Consider the following 24,808-nt stretch of genomic DNA (forward strand, 5'->3'; position numbering starts at 1 on the left):
GATGCACGGTAACCAGTCCGCCCAGGTGATAATTTGCTCCCAGATTCTCGTTTTTAGAGACTTTTAAAAGTTCTTTTTAATAGCTCCCGAAGTTTCTTCGCTTCCATTCTTCCACCACTTTTTTTTGTTTTTAAGCAGGCACCATATGTAAACACAAACTGCAGTAAACAGAACGTGAAAGCAATCTTGCCATGTATTCTGGACTTTTTATGATATATGGTGGACTGTTCAGAAGTGCATGCTATTGTTAAAGCTGTTTGTGCCGGGTGTGCTAATGCACTGTTTGATTGAGTGAATTAGCAGTCATAACAATCTGGCAGTCTGGCCATAGAAGTGTGCTCAAATTGATTTGTGTTATGGCTGGACTGGAAAATCTAGTGTTAGTTGTTTTTTGCCCTGGGGCATTGTTTGTACCAAACTCCACTTTTCATTTAATTTTCCAATAGATTTTTGAAAGACCAAAAGGTTTGTGATCAACGTTTGCTGCACTTTATTATTATTCAGTTATTAAAAATATCCTAGGAGTACTTTCAGGTTCCCCCAAACCTTGCTTTCAATTAGAGTAAACATAATTAGCGTGACATCGTGCTTGGAATGGTAAATCTCCCTTTGTATCTATTAAGCATGTTATCTACTTGTCCTGTCACTGAAAGGAATCCAGTTTGTATTTGTATTGGACAAGGTCTGTGCTAGTTTGACTACAATGCAACAATTAGAAAAACAGCACTGCAGCATCCAGTTTTTTATTACTGGTACAACACTTCAATCTCAACTGTATTCATCGTGTTTTCAATATTTAGTAAGTATCTTGGTGGAAGGGGAAGAAAAAGGATCCCAATTCACAGACTTACATTGCTATGAGTCTATTTTCCTGAGCGATGCAGGGGGGGGGGGGATTCGGTATGAGGTCCCTCCCTCTTTCTCAGTCTTCCCTCTAAATAACAGATAGCTCCTGAAAGGAGGATTGCTGCTCGAGACCCTGGAGATTAAAAGCAAAACAGAACTTACCTTCCCTTTGCCAGTACTTGCTCCTTTCTTAGAATCTTCTGCTCAGCGGTCGTTTGCCAGAATTATAATGCAGCGTGATTAAACCTAAAACGTTACTCTATTGATCACACAGAAAGCTTTGTGAAATCATTTAGTTTCTTCTCTTCAGAAACCGGTGAACAAAATAGGTCACTAGACAAGGATAAGACAAAATACAATACAGACAAGGCATTTCTCAGGAAAAGAAATTCAAAAGAAATGCAGAAAAAAAATATTGTGGATGAACTTAACATGGTAATACCCTATTCATCCTTACCAGGTGCCTATCTTCTGTATGCTTCCCCTCCCCCCGGTCCATTCCTTCACACACGTTCAGAAGATTAATACTTTTCTGTTTTTTCTGAATGAATTTAAATATTTAATTATCAATAATAACTGAAGAAGGGGGAGGGAGCTGATGTACTATCCTATCTCATGTCAGTCAGGTATTCAGATTCCTTAAAATGCAACAGCTACAATGCATTTTCTAATTGCATTTTACCCTTTACAGCTGCCCTCAAAATTGAAATTTAATAAAATAGTGAACTCCATAACAGTCTTTTTTTAGAGCAATAAATTACAATCACTGTCAATACCTCTTACTGCTTTAACACACATTTTAATATACCAAAATGGTCAAAAGAGAAAGAAAAAAAAAGAGAGAGAGAAGCAGAGAGAATACCTGCCCTGAACAGTGACATGAGCAGAACAGAAACCCTGCTTCAAACAATATTTCAGGAAAGAAATTAAAGACTTCTTAATTAGTGCAGCAATTAAGCTTTCTTGGTCGCATTTTAATCAGCCCAGGCCCTATCAAAGGACAAACAGAACGATTTGCAGGTCTTTGAATTTTAAACAGTCTTATTGATTTCAGCACCATAAGTCTTCACTTGACACAGGGAGAATTTTCAAATATCAGTTACAGTAATTTGAGTTTTGCTGATATCAACTCAGGGAGAAAAAAAGAAAACACCCAACAATATCATTACATGAAAGGGTCAGCGAGTAAGAGAAATGCAATCTAAAAAAGTTTACAAAGAGCAACCTCAGGTTTTGTTGGTGTGTTTATGGGAGGGTGCGAGTACATGTGCGAGTTAAAATAAATTCAGTCGCTCACCATAACCATTAGAAACACTTACCAAGCCAGAAGCTTTGAGGAGTCTTGAACCTTTTCATAAATCTCTTTTTTTTCTAGGTTTCTAATCCCATTGTGGCACTGAAATGATCAAAGTTAACCCAAACCTGTGGTAGTAAACCCTTTCAAACTACATTTTCTTTATATGGTTTTGAACCATGAGGATTATGTATCCGTGAGGGCACACAGCAAGAGGAAAAGCAGAAGGGCTGGTGTGCATCATGTTGTAGGGAAGGTGGAGAACAAATGAAATGGCAGGTTTCCTAATTCAGAGTTCACTCAGATCTCCAAGTGGCAGTACCACGCGTGTCTGGCTCTGTCCCGATCTTCTCGAGGATCTGTTCTGTCTTCACGAAGTGTAAGAGAAGGTGAGATGCAAAAGGATAGTTGAGGCAAAGAAAACATGGACAGAGTTGGTTTTCTACAACGGAGAAAAGAAAGATGCAGTGTATTTACATTCTTAAATTACCAGTTTTATGCAACACTAGAGCCCGCCACTGGAACTCAAGTTGTACAAGCTCCTCCAGAGAAACGTTCCGAAAACCTCCCCAAAACGGCTTGAAGAAGCGTTCTGCGCCATTATGGGTACGCAAGACTTCAAAACAAAACGCCACGTTCTATTTTCTTGGTTTTATTTCCCAATTTCAAGAATTTTAGCAGACGACAGCTAAAATTCCGCTAGCAAAGGGCATCTTTGCTGGTATTAGAACACAAATTCCCGCAGAGTGAACTTGGAGCACAGTAAGCAAGTAGATGGTAGGAGACTAGTTTATGTATGATAATGTGGCAATGCCCTGCACTGGATTACTACGGGTGAGATTATCCCCTCCGTGGATGTCTCATCCCATGACTCATACCTCACATAATAGTATACATTAAAAAAAAAGCTGCTAAGGGCACACTCATGCATCACACTTAACCGAGTCCACGGCGTGTATTTTTAAAACTGGAAGAGCGACGTACGCGCCAGCCCCAATTTTCGCAGACACCCCCCCCCCCCCCAATCTGCGCGAATGGCCATTTCTTTACCCCTTTAAAAAGGCGAAGTGCCCTCGAGAGAAGCAGAACAAAGCCCCCGGCTTTCCCGACGGACCCCACGCACACCAGCTGCCAAAAGCGCCTTAAAACTCCCACGGCGGAGGCGGGCGGCCGGCGGGTCCCACGCCACGCGCGGGGCCCGGCCACGCCGGCCGAGGCACGTCCCGCCGCCTGCGCCACTGCGCATGCGTGGGCAAGCGCACCAGCTGACTTTCCGCGCTACCTGGCGGGGGGGGGGGGGAGGCGCGAGCCGCTGCTGCGCGGCTTTTGCGCGGCGCCGCCACCTGTTGCGCGGCGGTACCTGCGCGGGGCGGGCGCTTTCCCCTCTCCTAAGTTACTTCGGTGCCGCCGCAGCACCACCCCCCCCCCCCCCCGCAGCCCCGCCGCGGTTTCCCGACGGCGTGACCCGCAGCGCCCGCTCGCAGGGAGGGCCGCGGCAGATGTTGCCGCGTGGGTCTGCCCTTGCGCGCCCCCCCCCCCCCCCCCCCCCGCGCAGCAACAAAGGGGCCTCGGCGCTGCCGCCGGACCCTCGGCAGCAACTCGCAGCCCGCCGGGAGGAGCGTTTGCGGTCCCGGGCGAACAGCAGCAGCAGCGGCGGCAGCCCCCCCCCCCCCCCCCCCCCCGGAGGTCTCCGCTTTTGTCGGCGGGTGCCCCCTCCCCGGCCCCGGCAAGGTGTGCGGCCAGCGCCCGCCCCGCGCCCCGGCTTCCCCGCTCCCGCCCGGCTGCGGGGGAACGCTGGAGACGCTCGTGTTTCTCCACAAACTGTGTTGACAAGCGACTGCTGAAAAGGGCTGGGAAAATTACATCTCGTCTCTGGTGGGGTGAAATATGAAACATGTAATCTAACGGTTCCTGAAGGGGGGGCGGGGGGGTGGGGGAGAGGGACTTCTCTCCCTCTCCCTCTCCCTCTGTTTTCCTGCTCCGGGTTCCTGGTTGGATAATTTGGGTTAATACTAGTGAGTGAGCCTTTTGCTGCTTCAAAGGGTATTTCAAGTTGCCGGAGCTCCTCCCCTCCGCACCGTGTGACAACAACAACTCGTCCAGCGAGCGGCGGCGGCGGCGGCAGCCAGCACTTCCCAGCTCATTTTCTCTCTGTCATTCCCCTCTCAATCTTTGATCAATGTACTTGCCAGAGAGAACCGAAGTCCTTCAAACCTCCTCCTTTTCACCTTCGTCTTTAACGTGGTGCTAGAGCAAGGACCACAAAAAGAAACTGCCCTCCCCCTCCCCTCGGCCCCAGCCCCGCCGCCCGGAGCGGACTTCTCCTCCTCCTCCTCCTCCTCCGTCCCCACTTGCGGGACACTTTGTGCGTTTCTCTCTCTCACTCTGCCCCCTGCTCTCTCGCTCGCCGCAGCACCTGATCCGGGGTTATCCCCCCCTTCTTCTCCCCCCCTCCTCCCTTCTCTCCTTTCCTCCTTTTATTTTTTTTTTAATTTTTTTTTTTTTTTTTTTTTTAAATTTTCCCCCTTCCCCTGCGTGTGTGTGTGGGAACTTTCCCCCCCTCCCCCTGCCCCCTCCGCCGTATATGTGACCATGGCCGTACCGGCTGCTTTGATCCCTCCGACCCAGCTGGTCCCCCCTCAGCCTCCGGTCTCAACTTCTGCCGCCTGCACCACCACCACCACCACCTCCTCGTCGGCCACCTCCTCTCCGTCTCCGTCCATCGCTCCCCCGCCGGCCGCTTCGGGGACAAACCTATTCCGGCCGGAGCCCATCGCAGCGGCGGCAGCGGCGGCGGCGGCGGCGGCAGCGGCGGCCACAGTCACCTCCACCACCAGCGGCGGCGGCGGTAACGGCAGCGGCGGCGGCGGCGGCAGCGGCGGCGGCGGCAGCCCCAGCCTGGGCACCGGCGGCGGCGGCGGCGGCGGCGGCGGCAGCAGCGGCGGCGGCAGCGGCAGCGGCGGCACTTCCACTCCCAACGCCAGCGCGGCCAGCGCGGCCAGCAGCCTGCCCGGCAAGCCCGTGTACTCGACCCCGTCCCCGGTGGAGAACACCCCCCAGAATAACGAGTGCAAGATGGTGGATCTGAGGGGGGCCAAAGTGGCCTCCTTCACCGTGGAGGGCTGCGAGCTCATCTGCCTGCCCCAGGCTTTCGACCTCTTCCTGAAGCACTTGGTGGGGGGCTTGCACACGGTCTACACCAAGCTGAAGCGGCTGGAGATCACGCCCGTGGTCTGCAACGTGGAGCAGGTCCGCATCCTGAGGGGGCTGGGGGCCATCCAGCCCGGGGTCAACCGCTGCAAACTCATCTCCAGGAAGGATTTCGAGACCCTCTACAACGACTGCACCAACGCCAGGTAACCGCCGCAAGGCACACGCACCCCCCCCCCCCCTTCGCCGGCCCCCCCCCCCCCCCCCCTTGCCGCCGCCGCCCCCGTCCCACCCCCGCGCGGTGCGGCCCGGGCGGGCGAGCGCTGCGCCGCTTCCCGCTGCCACCGCGCGGGCCCGTGGGGGGGGGGGGGGCGGCCCGCGTCCTGCGGCCACATGCGCTCCCCCCCCCCCCCCCCGGCCTCTGCCCCTCGCTGCCCCGGCGCCCAGCCGGCTTCTTCCGCAGCCGGCCGCGCTGCTTGTTGGTGGGACGGAGGGAGGGAGGGAGGGGTGTGTGTGTGTTTCTGTCCCCCTCCCCGCGTGCCGTGCAGTGTCGCCCCGTCATTGTCCCCCGCTCTCCCCCCCGGCCCCGGGGGCTCGGGGCGGCGGTGGGCAGCAGAGGGGCGGTGGGGGAGGGGACAGCGGCGCCAAAAAGTGCTTTCAGACAGGACCCCCCCCCCCCCCGCCTCGAGTTTATCCCTGGATGCGTCTTTAAAAACGGGCAGCCCTGGGAAAAAGCCGCTCGAAGGGTGCACAGGAGTGGGCGGGGAGCGGTCCTGGGGCGGGTGGGGGGGGGACACGACGACGGCGACGACACACAGACACTCGGGTTTCGCTTCAGTGGGATGGGGCGCGGAGCTGCCTCCCGGGCGGAGGGCCCTATCCGGGGTGGATGGAGGCCATCAGCTGCTGTCATATAGCCGAAGGGGCACGTGCACTTTTTGTATAGGTCTCTGAGGCAGTTGCCACATGGCGAGCGGGGTGGGGGGTGTGGAGGGAGGGCGGGTAGACGGCGAGGAGGAGGAGGAGGAGGAGGAGGAGGAGGAGGCGGCGGCGGCTGCTTTGCTTTGGGGTAGCGGGGAGAGGTGCCAGGCGGCCGGGCTGGCCGGCTCCCCGGCGGGGCGGTTTGGGGGGGGGGGGGGGGGGTGGGGTGGTGTCGGTGGCCGAGGAGCAGGTGCGAGCGGCTCCCGGCCCCCGCCAGCCGTGGAGGAGGCGACGGGGGCCAGCGGGAGCGCGGAAGGGATTTGGCAAAGCTGAATCCTGTTACCGCGCAGAATAACGCGGGCGGGGATGGCGCCGGGGGCGGGAGGGCAGCGCTCCGGCCGCGGGTACCGCCGCGGTCCCCTGCCCGCGGGTGGGGGTCGGGGGGAGGGCACGGACACCCGCGGAGGAGAGGTGAAGCCCCAAAGTTGCCACAGCCGGGAAGGGGTGTTGCGGGTGTGTGTGTGTGTGTGTGTGGGTGTGTGTGTGTGTGTGTGAGGGAGCTGGCAAAAGAGGAAATTCCTGCTGCAACAGCAGCCTGCGTTGCAACTGAGGGCGAAAGCGCGGGGCTGTTATCTCTCCATCTGTAGGTTACAGGGCTGAATCTGCTCGATAAGGAGAAGGGATCGCATAACTGCCGTGACCCCGAGATCAGAGCGGTCGGAAGCGCCTCCAGTTGCCGGGGGCTGCCCCGGGCGGGGGGCTCTGCTGCTGCGCCGGGGTGTGTGTGTGTGTGTGTGTGTGTGTGTGGTGGGGGTGCGGGAACTTGGCGGGGCGCGAAGTCTCGGCGCCGAGGGGGTCGTAGCCGAAGTCCCCGCGCCACTTCCCGCGCACGGCGATAAAGAGAGCGGGCTCGTTTCGCTTTCCCATTGTCAGGTTTCAAGGTGCAGCAACAGCCCACACGTGGGGAGCTCACCCCCTGCGACGCCGAGCTCCTTCCCGCCCTGATGGCGGGGGGGTGACAGCCCCCACACCCCCCCCACCCCCACCCCGAGGGGGCTGGGGGTAGTTGGGGCTCACGAGCACGGGGCGAGGGGGAGCAGAGCTCTCCCTCTGCTGTAGCTGTTGCTGGATGGATCGTTGAAGTTCCTGAATATTCAGGGCAGCAGGACAAAACAGCCTGGAATAACTTCCAAGCGCTGACAGAACTGTAGCTGCGCGGGTAACTCTGCTGTTGTTGCATGCGGAATCAACGTGAATATTAATAGCTGCTCCTAGGCGATTGTTTTTTTGTGTGTGTGGCATGTAACTCGTAACAACTCTGCGCGAGTTCCAAGATTCGGTCCTTAAAATAAACTGATGGGAGTTTTATTTTGCTACGGTCATACTGTGTGAATTGTAATCTGAACACGTGAAATTAAAAAACAGAGAAACTTTTCTTTTTTTTTTTTGTGTGTGTGTGTGTGTGTGTGTGTGTGTGTGGAGTACGGGGACTCCAATTCCTGGACTTGGCAGGGCTATAAAAGGGTTTGGCAGCCTGGTTGTAACATGGGTTGATTATGTCAACAGCACAGAATCGGCCGTGTTTCAGCTGTTTCTGAGGTCTGCCGTGTTGCCATCCAGCGTAGTAGAAATTACAGTAGTGGGTTCAGAAGTGGATAGGATTTGACCCTTAAAAAGCATAATTGTAGTAGACTTATTTATACATCCATTAAGCAAATAACTTAATGGAAAGGATATACAGTAGGTATGCAAAATGTATTATTACAGTATGGACGAATAAAGCAAAGTGGGTCAGTGAGTTTTGGTCCAAATGGATGATACCCTCAGAAGATGAAACTGTATTTACTTTCTGGGTTTCCCCTCCAATACGTTTCATTCTGATTCTTCTTTCCGTACAAATTAATTATTTTTAATTATTTCTGACGTTACAGTAATTACACAGGATATTTTGATCTACTCGGTTTAGTGATTTAAGTGACCTTTTCAGACTCTCAGTTCCTGCATACTTTAGCTGGGTGATGTCTTTTTGTATCCTGGGTGGACACTTAACTGTTGAGGTGGAAGCCGTAAGAGCCAACTCCGTCCTAGCGGCTAAATTGTTACACTCATCAGATTCAAAAATTTTGAACCAGCATCTTATCCACTGTTATATTTGTCTCATAATCAGCTGATGCACTCAAATACGCTAATCCCTTTTTGGAAAGCTTCATCAAGGTTAATACGTTATTTAATCAAAAAAGGCATCCAAATAAAGCCATTACTTTGTTATTCTTTAAATGGATTGAATCGTTAGTTGCCAGTTGCTGTGGAAATAATTTGTAATAACTTATTTCAAGATGGAAAAGTTTTAGACGTGTTTTACCAAAATGATACATTTTAACTGTGATATTGCTATTTAAAAAAATCAATAAAACAAAAATCAATGAAACACCAAGGGATTTTCTATTGAATGCTTAATGTGGAGGTCTGTAAAGTGAATTGGTTTCTGTGTTTATTTGTGATACTACTAATAATAACATGATACTAAAGGACCTTTTTCTAAATTAGGCTTCTGTATCAGTTCACTGGAAAAATTAGCTTCCGTTATGGAAGATGACTTTTCTTTTCTGGTCGTACTGACCTTTGCTTTTATTTTCCTCATAAAAAGCACTGGTTGCCCAACAGAAATCCAGGAAATAGCAAACTGTGCATTTAGCTTACATTCCGATTAAACGGTTTGACATTAATGGGATGCTAGAAAGCCATATGCCAAACAAACAGGGGAAGGATAAAGGCAAAACGTGGAAAATATTTAGAGCTACTAGGTGCCAATCGAGTCAGGTTTCTTGCATGTGTGCGTGAAAGAGAGTAGCGCACTGTGCACTGGATGTCACCTGCCTAGGATTAATGACCTGGAAGATATTGATCCCAGATTGTTTCTGGTCTCTTGTGTTTTGAGCACTTGTCGTGGAATTTTACCATGCTGGGTCCCTTCGTGGAGTTTGCCCATAGACTTAGGCTGGCTTTGGATCGTGCCCATCCGAGCAAAGACTAAAAGCGTGTGCCTTCTTCTGACCTCCCTCCTGTGGCCAGGATATGTTAATCTTTTCTGACATTTGAAGATGATTTTGAATGAGTTCATTGACATTCATACTTAAAGCGGGGAATTACTTGCACTGTTTGGAAGCTATTTACAAATTTTGGAAAACAACCTAATTGATTTTCGAGTATGAAGGGGAAAGAGGCCGAACATGAAACAATTCTCTTCAAAGCCCCTCTTGCATGGCAGTTATTCAGTCTCTCTCTGCTAGCTTCTGCTCCTCTCAAATTATGTGGACCTAGCATGTGCTCGTTTACCGAATACTGCACACTTGTGTAGTTTTTTTCTCTTTGTATTAATTAAAGGAGTATCTCACCCAGAGAGGTTAGTACAGATCATAGATATTTTAAATGAACAGGTCAGCAAGTGCAGCTGGAAGGAATGTCAAATATATAGTATCTGTGGTTTATATTGATGACCTTCCTTCTTGCCACAGATTACTAAAATACAATCAGCAGAAATATGGTAGGTTTTACAAGCAAAGACGACTTTGGGAAGGCCAGAGGATAAATTGTAGTAACCATAAAGGAGTAAAAGGTTTGGAGGTGGCTTCCTCAGACTTAAAAAAAACCCCAAACCCTGAAAGACTCCAGCCGCTCGCAATAACAGAACTTTAATAATCCATCTTACGCTATTTATTTATTGGTGAATATTATAAATCAGAAGCCGAGATCGTTGGACCACGCTTACTACAACGGAACGGACTGTTTATCCCTTTGATACTTGGTCCCAGGCAGTAGCCCAGTGTCCGATACTTGTGGAAGGAGCCCTCCTCCCCAGTGAACGTTCCCCTCCTCGCCCGCCCGTCGTGCAACGCTGCCCGTGCCGTTCTGCGCAGGGACGCGAGGGGCTGCTGCTGGTGATGGGCAGGGGGACGTTTTCTTCCTGATTGCTTCACATGATTTTCCTCAAGTGTTCAATTTGATTAACTCCTCCTTTATCTTATAGCTATGCATATTGGTAAAGTTTTGTGGTGTGGGTTTTGTTTTTTTTTTTTAAGAAACCTTTCCCTGGTAGCTGTAGTTGATATAAAAATGCACAGTTTTATTGTCAGTTTTATATCGACTTTACTTAGGAGAACAGGCTGTGTGAAAGGACAGCGAATCGCTTTGTTATTTCCACAAACCACTGTTCTGCCCGTTCAGACGCTCAGTCCGGTTTTGGGCCTCCGCTCCCTCTCTGGGGCTGGTGATCCCACCCGGGACGCTGGGAGGGGGTGCCCCGCCGCCTGCCCCCCTGGGCCGGTGCTCGGGGGGCCGCAGCTCCCGCACCCGTGTTCTTCTCTGCCGCTCCTCAGCGCCGTAAACCAAAATGCACTGAAAGTAACCCTATTTACTGCCTGCCTGCCTCGTATTTTGTAATCTGGAGTGTGTTCCGAATGTTCGTTGGAAATGATAATTTTGTTTGACTGCCATTTAGTATTTCTTCTGTTTTCTCCTGTTACTAGATCGTTCCAGACGGCTGTTTTTGCCTATCTCTGTGATTCATCATCTAAAGTGAATTGCATACGAAGCAGAGAATTGTCATACACTGGGTTGAATTTTAATATTTTCCTTTTGAACTGTACCATAGATATATTAAATTATTGCTGCAATCTCTGCTGGTCTGGTACAGGTAAATCTCTTTCAGCGCTGCTAGTATTGCCTCTTCGTGGAGAAGCTTTACAAGTTTAGCTGTAAAAATCCATTTCTGGCTGCAGGATAGCACAGGGAGTAGTCAGAAACTACCGGGTTGTGTCAAAATTGTATGAGCGAGCGAACCGAGAGCCCGAAACAACCACGATGCCTGCCTGGTTTTAAGCAACAGGACTGGATTTAGATCCTCTTTGTTCTTTTATAAGTTAAATATGTTTTGTTTTAAAAATAACATTTGGGGCATCTGTTTTGCATTATGAGTTAATTCCATTCATTGTTTTAAAATAGTTATTAACCTTTTGCAAATTATATCCTGCACACGAACAGTAATTTTTTCAATAATCTTTAAATGTGCATACTGTAACAGCGCCATAATGTGGACTGACATAATATGAATTGACAGTAAATTTTTAGTTGCCTAAATACGTATTTAAATGATAGAGCTGAAGAGTCATCTGCAAAAAGCTATTATGATCCAGAGAGTTAATTCATATATAGATAATTTTTCCAGCATGCATTAAGGAAGAATTTTTCTTTTTCCATTATCATTTAAATTATTTTCAAAAATCCTGAAACATAAACCAAAAATCTTTATATTTAGATGCAAGGTATGTCTGTGACTTGAAATGATAAAATCCAGGTTGCTTCGAGGAGTAACTTTATCCTTAACCCACTATGTTCTGCTTATTTATCTGATACAGTGCTCAGCCGGGGGCATCTCCTAACAAGTGCTGATGTTTCATTTCATAAGCAGGGCAGAATATTGAAGTGTAATCTATTAAATAGGGAATTTTAGCATTAACTGTGAATAACTGTGAACTGTTTTAAACGTCTTTTTTTTTTTTTTTTTTCCTAATGGAAAGAAAAGAAAAAGGGTAGTAATGGATTTTCCATAGCATGAAGTAGAAGAATGCTGTCAGTGAATTTCGTGAGAGGAGGGATCAGCTTTTGACCACACAGTTATATCCCAATTTGGAATTCTTTACTCTAAGTCACTGGTAGCGATGAGCTGGGAAACTACACGGGGGAGGGATAACTCCATAAATACCGAATACTTGCATTCTCTCCTGTGAATTTCCATAGGTCTCTTTTAGAGATGGGATATTGGACTGAAAAGACCCTGAGCAGTAGTTCAGGATACATTCACCAAAACTAATGAAACTGCTTGCATGAGTTGTGATAGAGGACATGGATCACAAAATGTATTTCAGTTCACATTGCCTTAAATGATGTTTTGTGATAATTACATTTAGAGTCAACATCCTCCTGCGGCAGGTGTATGAATATATACAATACAGTTTCCAGAATTGTATGGAAAGATCTTGTAAATCATGTATAGACAAAAAGTTTATTAGGAATAAACAGAACCTTCCTAAAAAGTATAAACCTGTTTTTAAATATTCTCAATATTCTGCTTTTGATGTAATAAAACAGCCTAAAGTTTCTATTGTGCACCGCTGAGAATACTCGTGTGGGTAGCACCTACATAACTTTCTGTTCATTATTCTGTTTAAAGGTACTCTGTTCGCTCCAAAACTAATGTACTGTGGGTATTTTCTTTGCATCTTTTGTACTTTGCATCTTCCTCATGAAGAAGAAGGTTATTTCAGTATGAAGGTTTTCTTTTGTCTTTTATTACAAGTATCAAACAGTGGGGTTTTATGTCCATTGGAAGGCTGAAGTTAGCCATAGTCCAGAAACACTGGAGCAGGTGCAATTAAAATTTCCTGGTGCACATCACCACACTAACTGGATGTTCTTTTCCCATTAAAATACAAGGATGTTTTGGTCATGAATTTTTATTCATCCTTAGAATTTATAGAATTATTCTCTAAATTAGCCAAGTGGTTAAATTCTGCCTAAATTCCTTTTGATCCAAAACAAGCTCGGGTTCAAAGAAAGCTTTCAGACTAGTTTTCGTATTCACATTACGCTTTTATGTGATACTAAAAATACTGAAAAAAAAAGGCACTTTAACTATTAAGACATGTATTTTTTATGTTTAATTTGTTCCTTAGATTGTGTAATTACCTGAGAGGGCCGTACATAGGTGTGCATACAGACTACCTGGCTGACAAAGTAACAGAGTTACGTACTGGAAGTGGATGGGGCTGGGGAGAAGGGGGAAGAAGGGGAGTACGTGGGACTGCTGCAAACATTTTAGCATAATTGACAGCTAAAATATATTTGTAACATTACAGTGTCATGATTGAAGTTCATAACTCTGAATCTAACGCTCATGTTAGAGTACTTGTTAATGATACTGTACTGAGAACAGGTAATAGGTGTTTTACGTTTGGACCAAAAGCTGTTGTTGTTCAGGACGTCTCTCAGAATATGTTTGTATTTACAAATTTTTGTGTGATAGAAATTATTTTTAAATCTTACTTTTGGGAAATGCTTTGCTTTTTCATCTTACATAAAACAATTGCAAGGGATCAAAAAGAAAGTTGTTATATAAAGTGAACTATAAAGGGAACAGGTAATATATAAATATATATTTTATTACTATTTAATTACATCTTTTGTAACCTTGATTTCATGTTGTTCTCATACTTACCTAATGAATTATTTTTCCTTCTAATAAAGAGCTAGATGATGATTTTATGTATGGGACAGAAGAAAGCTGCTTTCAGGTTATAGGTACTGTATTTTAAGAGAAGTACAAACAATGCATTACATTTTTATCAGTGATAAAACTAGTCAGGGCTTATTAATAGTTTGAGCATTCTTTAAAAAACATTGCTAAAGCTATTATTTTTGGGTGATACTTTTCCAAATGTAAGTAAAAATTTAAACTTAATATTTTAATTGGTTTTAGATCGTGTTTTAATGGATGCCAGCATTATCTGTCTTTATGAAGCATATAATTTGTTTCTAGTCTCCTGGGCTGCTGTAAAAACCTTTATTTTTTGGAGAAGGTCGCCTGTAGGACTCAGCTATTTACATTAAAATAAAAATGCTGTGGTTTTAAACCATATGCTTAACTTTAAGAATGTGGATAGTCCTGTTGCTTTCAATAGCTTACATACATCTTTTAAACCAAGCATATGCAAAATATATTTGGAAGTGCTATAAAAGAATCGGTTGACATCTTTGGTAGGAAGCTGTCTTACTGTATACTTTCTACCATTTGTAGGGACAGTTTGAAAGCATTGACAAAATGCTTTAGATTTAGTGTCCTGTAAATTAACACTTGTTGCATAAACTAGATTCATGATGCATTTTTTAATGTTTTTGTGAGTATTGTCTTCTTTTGTATTAATTGATTTTAGGAAATCAGGGCAACGTCTTGGCAGGAATGAGTATCAGAATTTGGTACAACCCATGGCTTTGTACCCCCCGCTGGGATTTTTTGTATTCATTTTTGTAGCACAGAAGCAGCCTATCTCTTTTTGAAGGGAATGGGCACTTCCAAGATGTGTGCCATGGCTGTCACTTTTCACGTTTTAGTTCTGGTACTCATAGTTTGGTGGGAAGGAAGTGAAACCATTTTCCAGTTGTTTTCTGTATCCTTAAATTAGTGCTTAAAAGCTAAAAAAAAAAAAAAAAATAGGAAGGGGAAGCAAAATACCTCAGGTGGTTGTAAGTAGATAATAAGGACTGATAGAAGTGAAAAGTCATAAGTTCTCTTTTTAAAATATATTTCTCTCTTAGCTTGTTAGAACAGTTCTTACAATGTAGATGATACATAGGACTTTATTGTTTCTCTGTGTCTGTATCTACCACTAAAGACTAATGCCACAATTCTGTTGGAGATTTTGTTGTATATTGTTCTGATTCAAAGCAGGATCACTTGGGATTTTTTTGTTTGTTTTTTTGTTTTAAGCTGATACTCATAGCTTTTAACAGGCCAGGTTAAAAAATAAACATGAAATGCTAATAAATTATTGTGTCTTACATTATTGGGTATTGTAGATAGCTTATGATTCTACCGATTCCCTTCAAAATTAATTTGCTGCTGAAATATCATGTTAAAAATATAATAGTAGAAAATGTAGTTCCTGCTACTGTAATTTACAGTTTAAAGTATAGCTATGTATAAAATGCATTTTTGAGAAACTATGAGGAAAATTTGTTAGAAATACTAATTTAACAGCATATAGCTGTTTCAGGAGCGCCTTTGCCAGCTGTGGGAGGAAGGAGTCATAACATTTCCTGGGGAGGGCATCAGTGAGGTTTTTAGTCGGAATGTTTGGGTATAGCCACAGCTGTTGTATTGGCTTGAGGCCACCTCACGGTGCGACAGGTGGGATGTGGCTAACAATTAATGAACTTTCAACCGATTTTACTGTTCAGAGTTTCTCTGGCATCATCCTGGTAGAGCGGGGAAAAGGGTGGAATTTATCTTCAGAAGAAGTAGCCCACCTCCACAGTACGTAGAGCTCAGATTTACCCACGCTGAGAAAGTAATTTGCTTAAAGACGCTGGATTTTTTTGGTCTGTTACACTTCCCCCGCTCCTTGAATCTGCTGTTGAGAGCTCCGCGATGGGCGTCTGTCCCTCTGGAGCGGTCCCCGCGGAGGTGGGTCTCCCCGTGGGCTCTGGTGCGGCAGCGCCTGGGGCCTCCTGCCCCGCGTACGGAGCTGGAGGAGCGCGGTCCCGGACGGGGGGATGCGGACCGCTCAGCCGGGCCGTCGGGCTCGGCCCGTTATCGCTCTGGCCTCGCTGCAGCGAAGTTCGGACCCTGGCACGTTGTGCGTAGGACAGGCCGTTCCTGAGGGAACGGAGCCGCCATGGCAGGCAGCTCCCTGCTGCTGAGCCTTTGCTGATGTGGGTCTGCCGAGCACAGGTTTCATCTCTCCGGGTGAGCCCCTCCATGATTTTGTCTCGTTGCTTCTTATGGTACGTGTTTTATTACTTAAATTAGGGTAATACAATGATATCATGAGAGGTAATAAAATAATAGTTAGGAAAGGCATCGTGAAGCATACATGTATTCACAAATACTCCAAAGTATGACTACATGAGTAAAACATTTTGACATTAAACGAGAAGGATGTCGTCAGTTCAAACTGCTGGCATGGTTCTGGGATAAGGTCGTCTGTTCTTTTATTTGGTGAGCCAGCTGATGAAAGAAAAATATTTATTTTTGTAGAGGTGAAAAACGCAGGCATTTTCATCAGCTTAAATGAAAAGAGGCAACTGGTTCTAAATACTGTTTGGTGAAATCGTGTTTCACCCCCATAAGTGGTTTTCTGTGTGGAAGGTGTGCTGTAATCGGGATGGGTCTGTCTTTTCAGCTCGGCTAATCGTTTCCTTTCACATTTCCAGAACTCATGCAGATTTGAACTTGTAGCCAGGAAGAAGTGCTGCCATGCTTCAAATTGCCAAAGGACCTCAAGGGACAAAAACTTGACCTGGTTTTATGAAACCATAGAATTACATTTATACAAGTTACCCCATGGGGAAAGGAATGAACTGATCCCAATTCATTTCTAAATACTGCGGCCTTATGGGTCACATTTGAATTCTATCCTACACCTGTTTTTCTACTAAATTTTTCTGAGGACATTTTTAGAAACTTACTTTACATTAGGTATGGGTCATGTGCCTAATATTTAACAGTTCAACGTTCTAATTCTTTAATATGTCTAATGGTTTTTCAATATAATTAAGCTGCAAAAAAGTTTAAATTATAGAACTTGTTTGGTATGGGCTAAATCCTGAAACCGTGTACTCTCCTCTGGCTTTAGTAACTTAGGCTTCATTTTTCTGCACATGAAGCGCAAACGTAGAGCAGGCAGTGCCTGTAGTCGGTACACGTTGTACGGGCTATAGAGAAGAGAGTGACTCTGCAGACGGGTCATTAGGCCGCTCACCTGGGACGTGGAACATGGTGGCTCCAGGTTCAAAAAGGGTTGCCCAGAGAGACAGTTTACAAGACGACACCGAGACTCTTTTCTTCCTTCCTCCAGAACGACCTTTCTCCTTCCCTCAGTTACACTCAAAATTTGGGATTTGGAAAATCTGGCTTCAGACCTCCTCTTGGAATCAGTGAAAGTAATGAATGAGTAGGTGCTACCATGGCTTTCTTCTTTCAGTACTTTGGTTTGCGGCAGGAGCCCAGAGACCCTGCGGTGAGTGCTTACCCCTCTCTGGTGAGGGGGTAGGGTACTTTGGGTGTCCAAGAGTTTCTGCCAGTGTGGTGCCAGGTTGGAGTACACCAGCTAAGTTGAAACAGTGGGCCCTAAGGACAGGGAAGGGTTCCTTAGTTCATCTGAATATCTTGAAGTATACGCTTAGAGGGTTACATTAAAATTAGAATTAGCTTGCATTTTGATTTATTTAACAAACTGAGTGCTCTGTTCAGCTTAAGTTTGCCTCAGCAATTACTATCCCACAGAGGCTCTGCAAACCTTCCAGGCTTCGCTTCCACCTTCCCATGGAAACCATTTCCTATTCTGAGGCAATCTTTCCCACCCCTGAAAGACATTTTCAGTGCTGAAATTGGCATTAAGTGCCTGCATAAGTCTGCCTGTTTCTAGTGAATGAGTGACAGATTTGGATACTATTCATCTAGTATAGATTGCTTTTCTCTTTATACACCATCTTAACACTTTAGATTGACTAAACAGCTCAGCTGATGATCCCCGGCTGTAGACTTCATACTCTTCAATGTGGATGTGTCAGAGGAGGCTTTTATGTGGAATTACCGCTCCCGCTGTCACCTAGTCCCAAGTTTGTAGTCACTTTTTTGGCTTGGGCAAAAGGGACTGGAAGGTGAGAAATGGGAATAGCGGTGTTATCACGACAAGTAAGAAGATACTTATTTACTCTGTTTGCTTTTCACACTGGTGAATTTTTCAGTACAGTTTATATTAAGTCATTCATGACTTTGCCGGTCTGGGTAACCAAACTGTTCAGTGAGGTTCATCATCATAGGGCCGTTATTCATGGCCCGTGCTTCCTTTGACTGGCGGAGTGAAGAGCAAGTCTTCTAAATGGTGATTACTTATCACCATTATGTATTTATTATATATGCGTACATAATGTCCTTTTCTAATTCACCTCAAAGAAGTGGTCATATCGATCCCTAAGCTCTTTTTTTTGTCTTTCTCTAAGTCAGCCTTATGCTTTTAGTGATTTGGTTTTTGTTGATGCCATCAACAGGTTTGACTATGGTGTGATGCTGATACCCTGAGTGGGTAGAGGGGGACATTTTTATCCCAGAGAATGGTTTTGTTCCCAAATGATTTTTAATGGGAGGTAGAGGTCCAGTTGGATTCGGGGGCTTAAACAATTTTCTTAAGCACTTAATTTGCTTAGCTTTTCCTTTGTAGTTCTGTTGTTCATAAGTTGGGTAGAAGATACATTAATTTTACCGTATCCAGAATAAGTTTAGATCAGACTAGTCTAAGGTTTTTGACTTACCAATAAAATGTTTTGGCTGCTTTTCTGATTTTGGTGGTAAATAATGGAAATCTTTAAGATCAGCTGTAATGGCAATGAATGCTTCATTGTGATTGAAATGTTTGTCTTAAATTTTCTTTGCATCTAAACTAGAGAGGAAAAAATTCCTTTGTTATCTGTTTAATCATAAAACAACAACTCGGTATGAAGGAACAATTTCAGATCTTTGAAAATCAAACTCTCCCTTTCCCTTTGCTCTCCTGCTGTTTATTTTCTTCGTCTCACACAGCTCTCTGGATTTTGAAGAAAATTAAGATGAAAATTTACAATTCTTTATGGAAGCCCCGTTTTATTAGGTGCTGTGAAAACTTCAAATACAGAGGATTCTTGGTTGGAAGGAGCAGTTGCTAACCCTAGCAGTAGCAGTAGGGACGAGAGCCCTGAGGCTATGGGGCTGGGAACATGCTGAAGAGTAGCATAGTGAAGAGACAAAAGTGAAAAGCTGGTTGACAGCATGTTAAAGCAGATTTACCCAGTGTTACTATTATATGCAGCCTTATAAGTTTACATATGTATAATCAAATTTTCAGCCTTTGGATCACAAATGTTTCCTTTCTCTTTGCTAAGTAAGACTGTGTTTAGAGTAGTGCCTGGGAAAGCAAGCAAGAAGAAATAAGCTTTGCTTTGGAGTTTGATGTGGGATGACATTCTTGTGGCAGAGATGATAGATGGGAAACAGGTATTTGTGTTTTTATTACATACCTGAAAGAATGAATTACCTCCATCTCCTCTAGTCGCCTCTTTCCTGGTCCGGGCTGGTATCCATATGTAGATAGAAGACGTTACTGTTAGAACATAAGACTGAGTTTTGCTGATTACTCCTCCACTAAACACTAACATGCAAATACCAGGCATCAATTATGCCTCAGCATAGCCTCAGCAAGGAGAGAGACAAGAACGAAATAGTTTGTTAGACACATTATTTTATTTTATTTTTTTTAGAAATTCACTCATTCTGGAAATTCTCACCTATGCTTTGTATGGTTCTAAGTTTACTTCAGAAGCATATAGCTGTAATTCCCAGGTTTCTTCATATTTTTCTGTATCACATGTGCAGCAACGAATATAGTCACTGTGATATTGGGTTGCACATAAAAGTCTTAATCCTGCAAGCAGGAAGGAAACTTCGGTTTGTGTAAGGAGTCCTGTTGCCTACAGCGTCTCAGGTGGATGATTTACAGGAATAAAATTATGCAGGTCCTTAAATATTGTCAGTATTGGTAGCCACATGGCATAGCTAGCAGAGTTTTCATAAGCTGGAGTTTCACAGATACCAGCAACCAAGTGTGGGAAGGATCAAAGAACATTATTTGTAATCAAAATGTGAGTTAGGTGTTTATAAAACAACTGGTGGGTGCGTGTATGCATGTGAAATTTGCTTACACGAGTAATCCCATTGATTTAAATGAGAGCATTCATGTGACGAAAACAAGTTCAATGCGGGAACGTTTAGAAGATGGTGACCTTAGAAACGAACAGTCGTCTTTGGAAGTATTCAAAGGGTGGTTATTAAAACTTAAAGCTGAGAGTTGCCGTTTGAAGGCAGAATGCGCTAGAAAGACGTTTGGGGAGCTCACCTGCCAAATAATAACGTGTTTTAATGACGCCGGATAACTCTGCCTCAACTTCCTCGTACTCTTGTTTTTGGGGGGATGGGGGAAAGGATGGGAAGGAGGGCGAGAGAGGGACAGTGACAGCGAGGCTGTTTGTTTTTCCCGAAAGTTGTTTGTGATTTCAGGTACTCATGGGAAATCTCTTGATCAGATTCACATCTGTTCCTGTCAAAGTGGGTGCTAAGATACCGGTCACCCAGCAACCATGTCCAAGAGGGAATTGGGCCGATAATAACTTCAAAAAGGAATGACAGATGCTAGATTAGGATGAAAGACAGAACGCATGAAAAATGAGCTTGTTAGAATAAAAAAATTGTTCAAGCACCTTCATGCAAATTAAATGAATATTGAGCATTTGCATGCAGTAATTCCTAGTTTTTCTGTTGATTGAGAAGAAATAAAGACGGTACATATAAAAACATAAATGTATTTTTTTTTTTTTTTTGCACCAATTAACATACAAAGCAGTATCTTTCTTCTAAAAATGAGATTAGCCACCTGGGTGCTTGGCTGTATCCCACATATGTCACAATATTTTTGTAATGAGTATGCTTCTGTTGAAGGAACACCTTATCTAATTCTTCGTAGCAAAACAAACAAGGAAGCAACCTTACATTAATTTTAAAATACTTCAGGTTAGTGTGGTTCTATTTTTTTTTAAGCTGTGGTTTTCAGAGCTGAATTATTTCCTGCTGTCCTTGAATTCAATCGGTATAATGTGCATTAATAAAAGATCACATAAGATGAGTTCAGACCAAATGCTAAGGTTTCCTATTGACTGGTCAAACAATACATTTTTTAAAACATGATGTCTGTCAGGGTAACATGAAAAAGAAATAGTCACTTTCCCATGCCTATGTATTAAGATAATTTAAATAATCTAACAATTTTATTATTGAAACGTTCATATAACAATCAGAATTTGGAAAAGAATGATAAAATGTTCTGATTGAGAAAGGACTCTGTGTCTTGGTTTAGCAGTGTCTAATGTGGTCACGTACAGAAATTGATTTTCTTCAGAAATTAATTAATTTTTCATATCGCCCTAAGCTGCAGTTAAAAAGAGTGCATACTTGTCTGTTTTTTCCAGAAATATTGCCTAATCATATTAATACCATTGCCCCAAGGATGAAAAGATAATTGTACAAATGCATTTGGAAATATGTATCACTGAGTATTTATGATTAAATTATGCAAATGACCCAGCTCTCATCCTTTCCAGACCCAGATTGTCTAATTAGGATTGATATGCTGAATAGATGTTCCAGAATTTGAATACAAGCATGTCCAAAGAGCAGAAAATTGGAAATGACAAGGCTGAAATGCTAAGAAAAGTGTCTTTCCCTTTTATACTTTACTAATGTGGTGTTAGCAGTTGCAGTTTTTCCTTTGGCTATATTGTGTGACTCATGTGTCCTACAAGAAATAAGTCAGGAAAGAAAAATCAACTTTCATAAATAGCATTACTTTGCTCCGGACTTATTTTTCTTTAAAAGTCTGCTAGTCGTTCCTCTCCCCTTTAAAGCTTTGTATCCTTCATGTTAAAATAATGATGTATTCCACATAAATTACTTCTTAATTTGGAGCACTGTTGTTTGTAGCTTGTCTCCAGCTGCCAGCTGCCGGTGCTAGATATTTAGCTCGTCAGCTTCTCATATATTCAGATGAGATTTACACACCTAACATGTTTAAAGTTTGGTGGGGGTTTTGGGGGGGTTCTTATTTATTTGAATTCACGATTCCTTCATGTAACAACCTTGTGGGTTTGTTGTGGGTTTTTTTTTAAGAAGAGAACCGATGTCTCATTAAGCTTGTTTATAGGCATTCGGAGTTGGAATAATAGCTATCAGCAAGTCTACAGCGTTTAAATCCTTCTTCTTCAGCGGGCTGTTTGTTCATTTATCGCTCTCGGGAAGCCGGGAGAAGAGTGCGGAGAGGAGCAGGGAGGAGCAGTGAACTGTCAGTACTTCAGCCATTGTTAGCAGCGGGAGTCGCTCCCTCTGAACTCCGCTGGCTCCTGCTTCCCATCTGCGGGATGATGGATTGCTATGTTTAATACATTTCAGCTTTTGTCTGTCATAGTGTGGATAGACAGCGCTATCAGTGATTTCAGCAGTGATTAGAGTGCCGGTTGTACCCACTGCCATTGGGCAGGCACCTCCCAGGAATGTTTGATGTAGGAACTCCTTGGCTCTCTCGCCCTGCAAGTGAGCCGCTCGGCTAAGCCGAGGTGGTTTTGAACACCTGCAGAAGACCGCCAGGAATTACTAAATCCACACAGCCCCCCACCCCCCCCAACAAAATTCAGACACCCCTGCAAATGCTTAGGTGCCAAACGTGAACGCTCATCCCGAGCTCCGAGGGAAACGCCTCGTGCCTCTGGCGGGCCGGGGGTGGGAGCAGGGGTGCAGGGGCGCGACCCGTGCTTCGGCGTTTCGCTGCCGGTGGTACGGAAGGAGTGCGAGGGTTGCGTTGAAGCAATGAGATGCGACGTGACATGCGTCGGAGGAGGATTTGCTAAGCTGTGGGTGCTTCGTGATTCGCGAGTCCACGGGGCTGAATGGTTTCAGCCACCAGAGAAGTCGCTGTACACCAGCACAACACATGCCCTGGAGTATCTTCTAATAATTATAAAATGGTGCAGTGGACACGTAAGTTGGAAAAAAAAAGATAACTGTGTTATAGGCATCATTTTAGGGAAGCGGATATATGTTATTTTCATTATTAGCATATTAATTTTCCACTCTTAGAAGAAATTATTCAGAGTCTTAAGTGTGAAACAGTATTGTATTGCAAGCAAATAGATAATTATGCTTGCTAAAGCATATAGCACTGGCTTTAAAACATGCTTGACCCAGTTTCCTTGATTTGGACCATTGCCCGCCATGACAGGCCAGGCTGAGGATAACTTTCACTTCATTTTGAACTGTGGGAGGAAGGGAGGTTAAATCATAAGTTATTAATCATCCTTGATTTAGCTTTCTTAGTAGAGATTTTAATTTACAGAACCAGAAGAATGAGTAACTAATAAAAACTACCAATAACAGAAGTGGAGAAATTGCCAGGCTTCAATTGTTTTCTTTACCCCTACTTCACTTCATATTCACTTGACTGTGGCATTGTTTGCTTTTTAAAAATCTCTTCACCTTTGCTTATACCAACCTTCAACTTCCATGGCTGTGCTTATAGGCAATGGTTTGTAATTTCTCTGTTGTGCTTGCTGGAAGTCGAAGCTCCACAGCACAGTCGTGGGATGCCATTTTTATTCCTTTTTAAGATGATCCAGGCAGTGGCAATGCTCATAGGGAGGAGTGTTCATGCTAATTAAAAGCTTGAGTTTACCTTTCAAAAAAATACTGGCAATTTGCCTGGGAGAAAATTCTGTCTTCAGTCACCATTTTTAATCTACTTGGCTGTGTGGAGTTATCTTCACTTTAAAGAGTTGCATGGTTTTAAAAGTTGCCTGGATGTTGAAGTAGTTTCTTTGACATCATGCCTAAGTGCTCACTTGCCGTATATGATGAACAGAGGATCTGAGGGCTTTGTGGAAAGGACTATCAGTAATAGGGAGGGCATAATCTTGATGTTCACAGCTGCCAGCTTTTCTCATTTCAGGCTCCCTTCATTAGCAGTGGCTGCATGGCAGTGAAACAAGGAAACTTGCGGCAGACCTTACACATTTAAGAGAAAAGTGAAAAATAAATATACGTATATGTTTATAGATAAACAGGTCTAAACATAAACAAATTTAACGTATTAAACCTTTACTGATTTTTTTTTTTCTCCTTTAAAATAAGTGGCATTTGGCTAGAGATTACTGAAAGGGATTGTTCTTCTGCAGAGATCAATAGCTGTAGCATTCATACATGCACAGAGAGGACATAACAGCAACTTGAAAGTTAATGAAAAGCAAGTATGAAATAAATCCATGTATTAGTAGGTGATGTGTTAATAAATGTATCACATAAATATGATAGGCAAAGGAATCAGATAAATGGTTCCTTAATCAGATAAAAGATCTCTGTTTATATTCTTTTTGTAGAAGTAAGGCTGTGATTTACAGCCTTTTTTGATAGCAGGCTGGTTTAGATAATTTTGCCTCTCTTCTGTTTCCTCCAGGCACCGTGATCGCATTCCTGTACAGCTATGCCTGTACAGCCCTATGTGACCATTTTCTGCACAGGATCGGGTCTAGGTTGAAAATGCTGCCCCGTTACCCCCCCTTTTTCAGTATTATTTTTATTAACCCTCATCTGTTTTGGGAAAACAGTTCACCGTGTGTTTTCATCAGCAGTTGTGCTGTTACAAGTGAACAGGCAACAGGGGCAGAAATGAACGATGGTGGCGGGAGGCGGGGGAACCGCGCCTTCGGTTTTGCCTATCGTCATCCCGTGTGCCGTGAAATTGTCCTCCATCCTAACTGCGGCATCCTGAGCCCAGCCCGGGAAACGAACTGTGGATTACACAGTGCGTTTAACGCTGTTTTTAAAAGGAGGAAACGGGGGTCAGCGCCAATGAACGGAGAAGTAAAATCTTGGAAAGAAAAATGTACGCATGCGGCGAACGCCGCCGCGTTCCTCCCTCTTGGAAGTCTGCTTTACTAACTCTCGGCGAGCTGGCCTGCTGTGTGTTGCAAAACAAACGCAGTCGGTCTCCGAGGCGCGGTGGGCTTTCGGCCTTGGGATGCCCTCCCTGCCGCGCTGCGGTGGCAGGGAAGGAGGCGGCGCGGGTGTGCGCCATCTTCCGCGGCGGCTTGTTGAGGGAGAGGAGGAAGGCCACTGGGTTCAGGGCACCCTCTGCTCTGGGGGGGTGCTGCGCCCTGGGAGAACCCTGGGACGTAGGCCCAGCCTAAGCCTCT

At 44.8% G+C, this 24,808-nt stretch overlaps 1 protein-coding gene across 3 annotated transcripts in view; it reads left to right on the top strand.

Moving 5' to 3' along the window:
• Nucleotides 1–4,715: 4,715 nt before the first annotated feature.
• The window catches only part of DACH1 (dachshund family transcription factor 1), a 366,571-nt gene continuing 346,478 nt past the window's right edge, over nt 4,716–24,808 (top strand). For all 3 annotated transcript variants that reach the window (XM_049815997.1, XM_049815999.1, XM_049815998.1), the window contains exon 1: nt 4,716–5,496. In XM_049815997.1, the coding sequence (XP_049671954.1) occupies nt 4,733–5,496 (764 nt within the window). In that variant the 5' untranslated portion in view covers nt 4,716–4,732. The remainder of the gene's footprint in view (nt 5,497–24,808) is intronic.

Source organism: Accipiter gentilis, chromosome 13 (assembly GCF_929443795.1).
Source record: "Accipiter gentilis chromosome 13, bAccGen1.1, whole genome shotgun sequence".
Lineage (NCBI taxonomy): Eukaryota > Metazoa > Chordata > Aves > Accipitriformes > Accipitridae > Astur > Astur gentilis.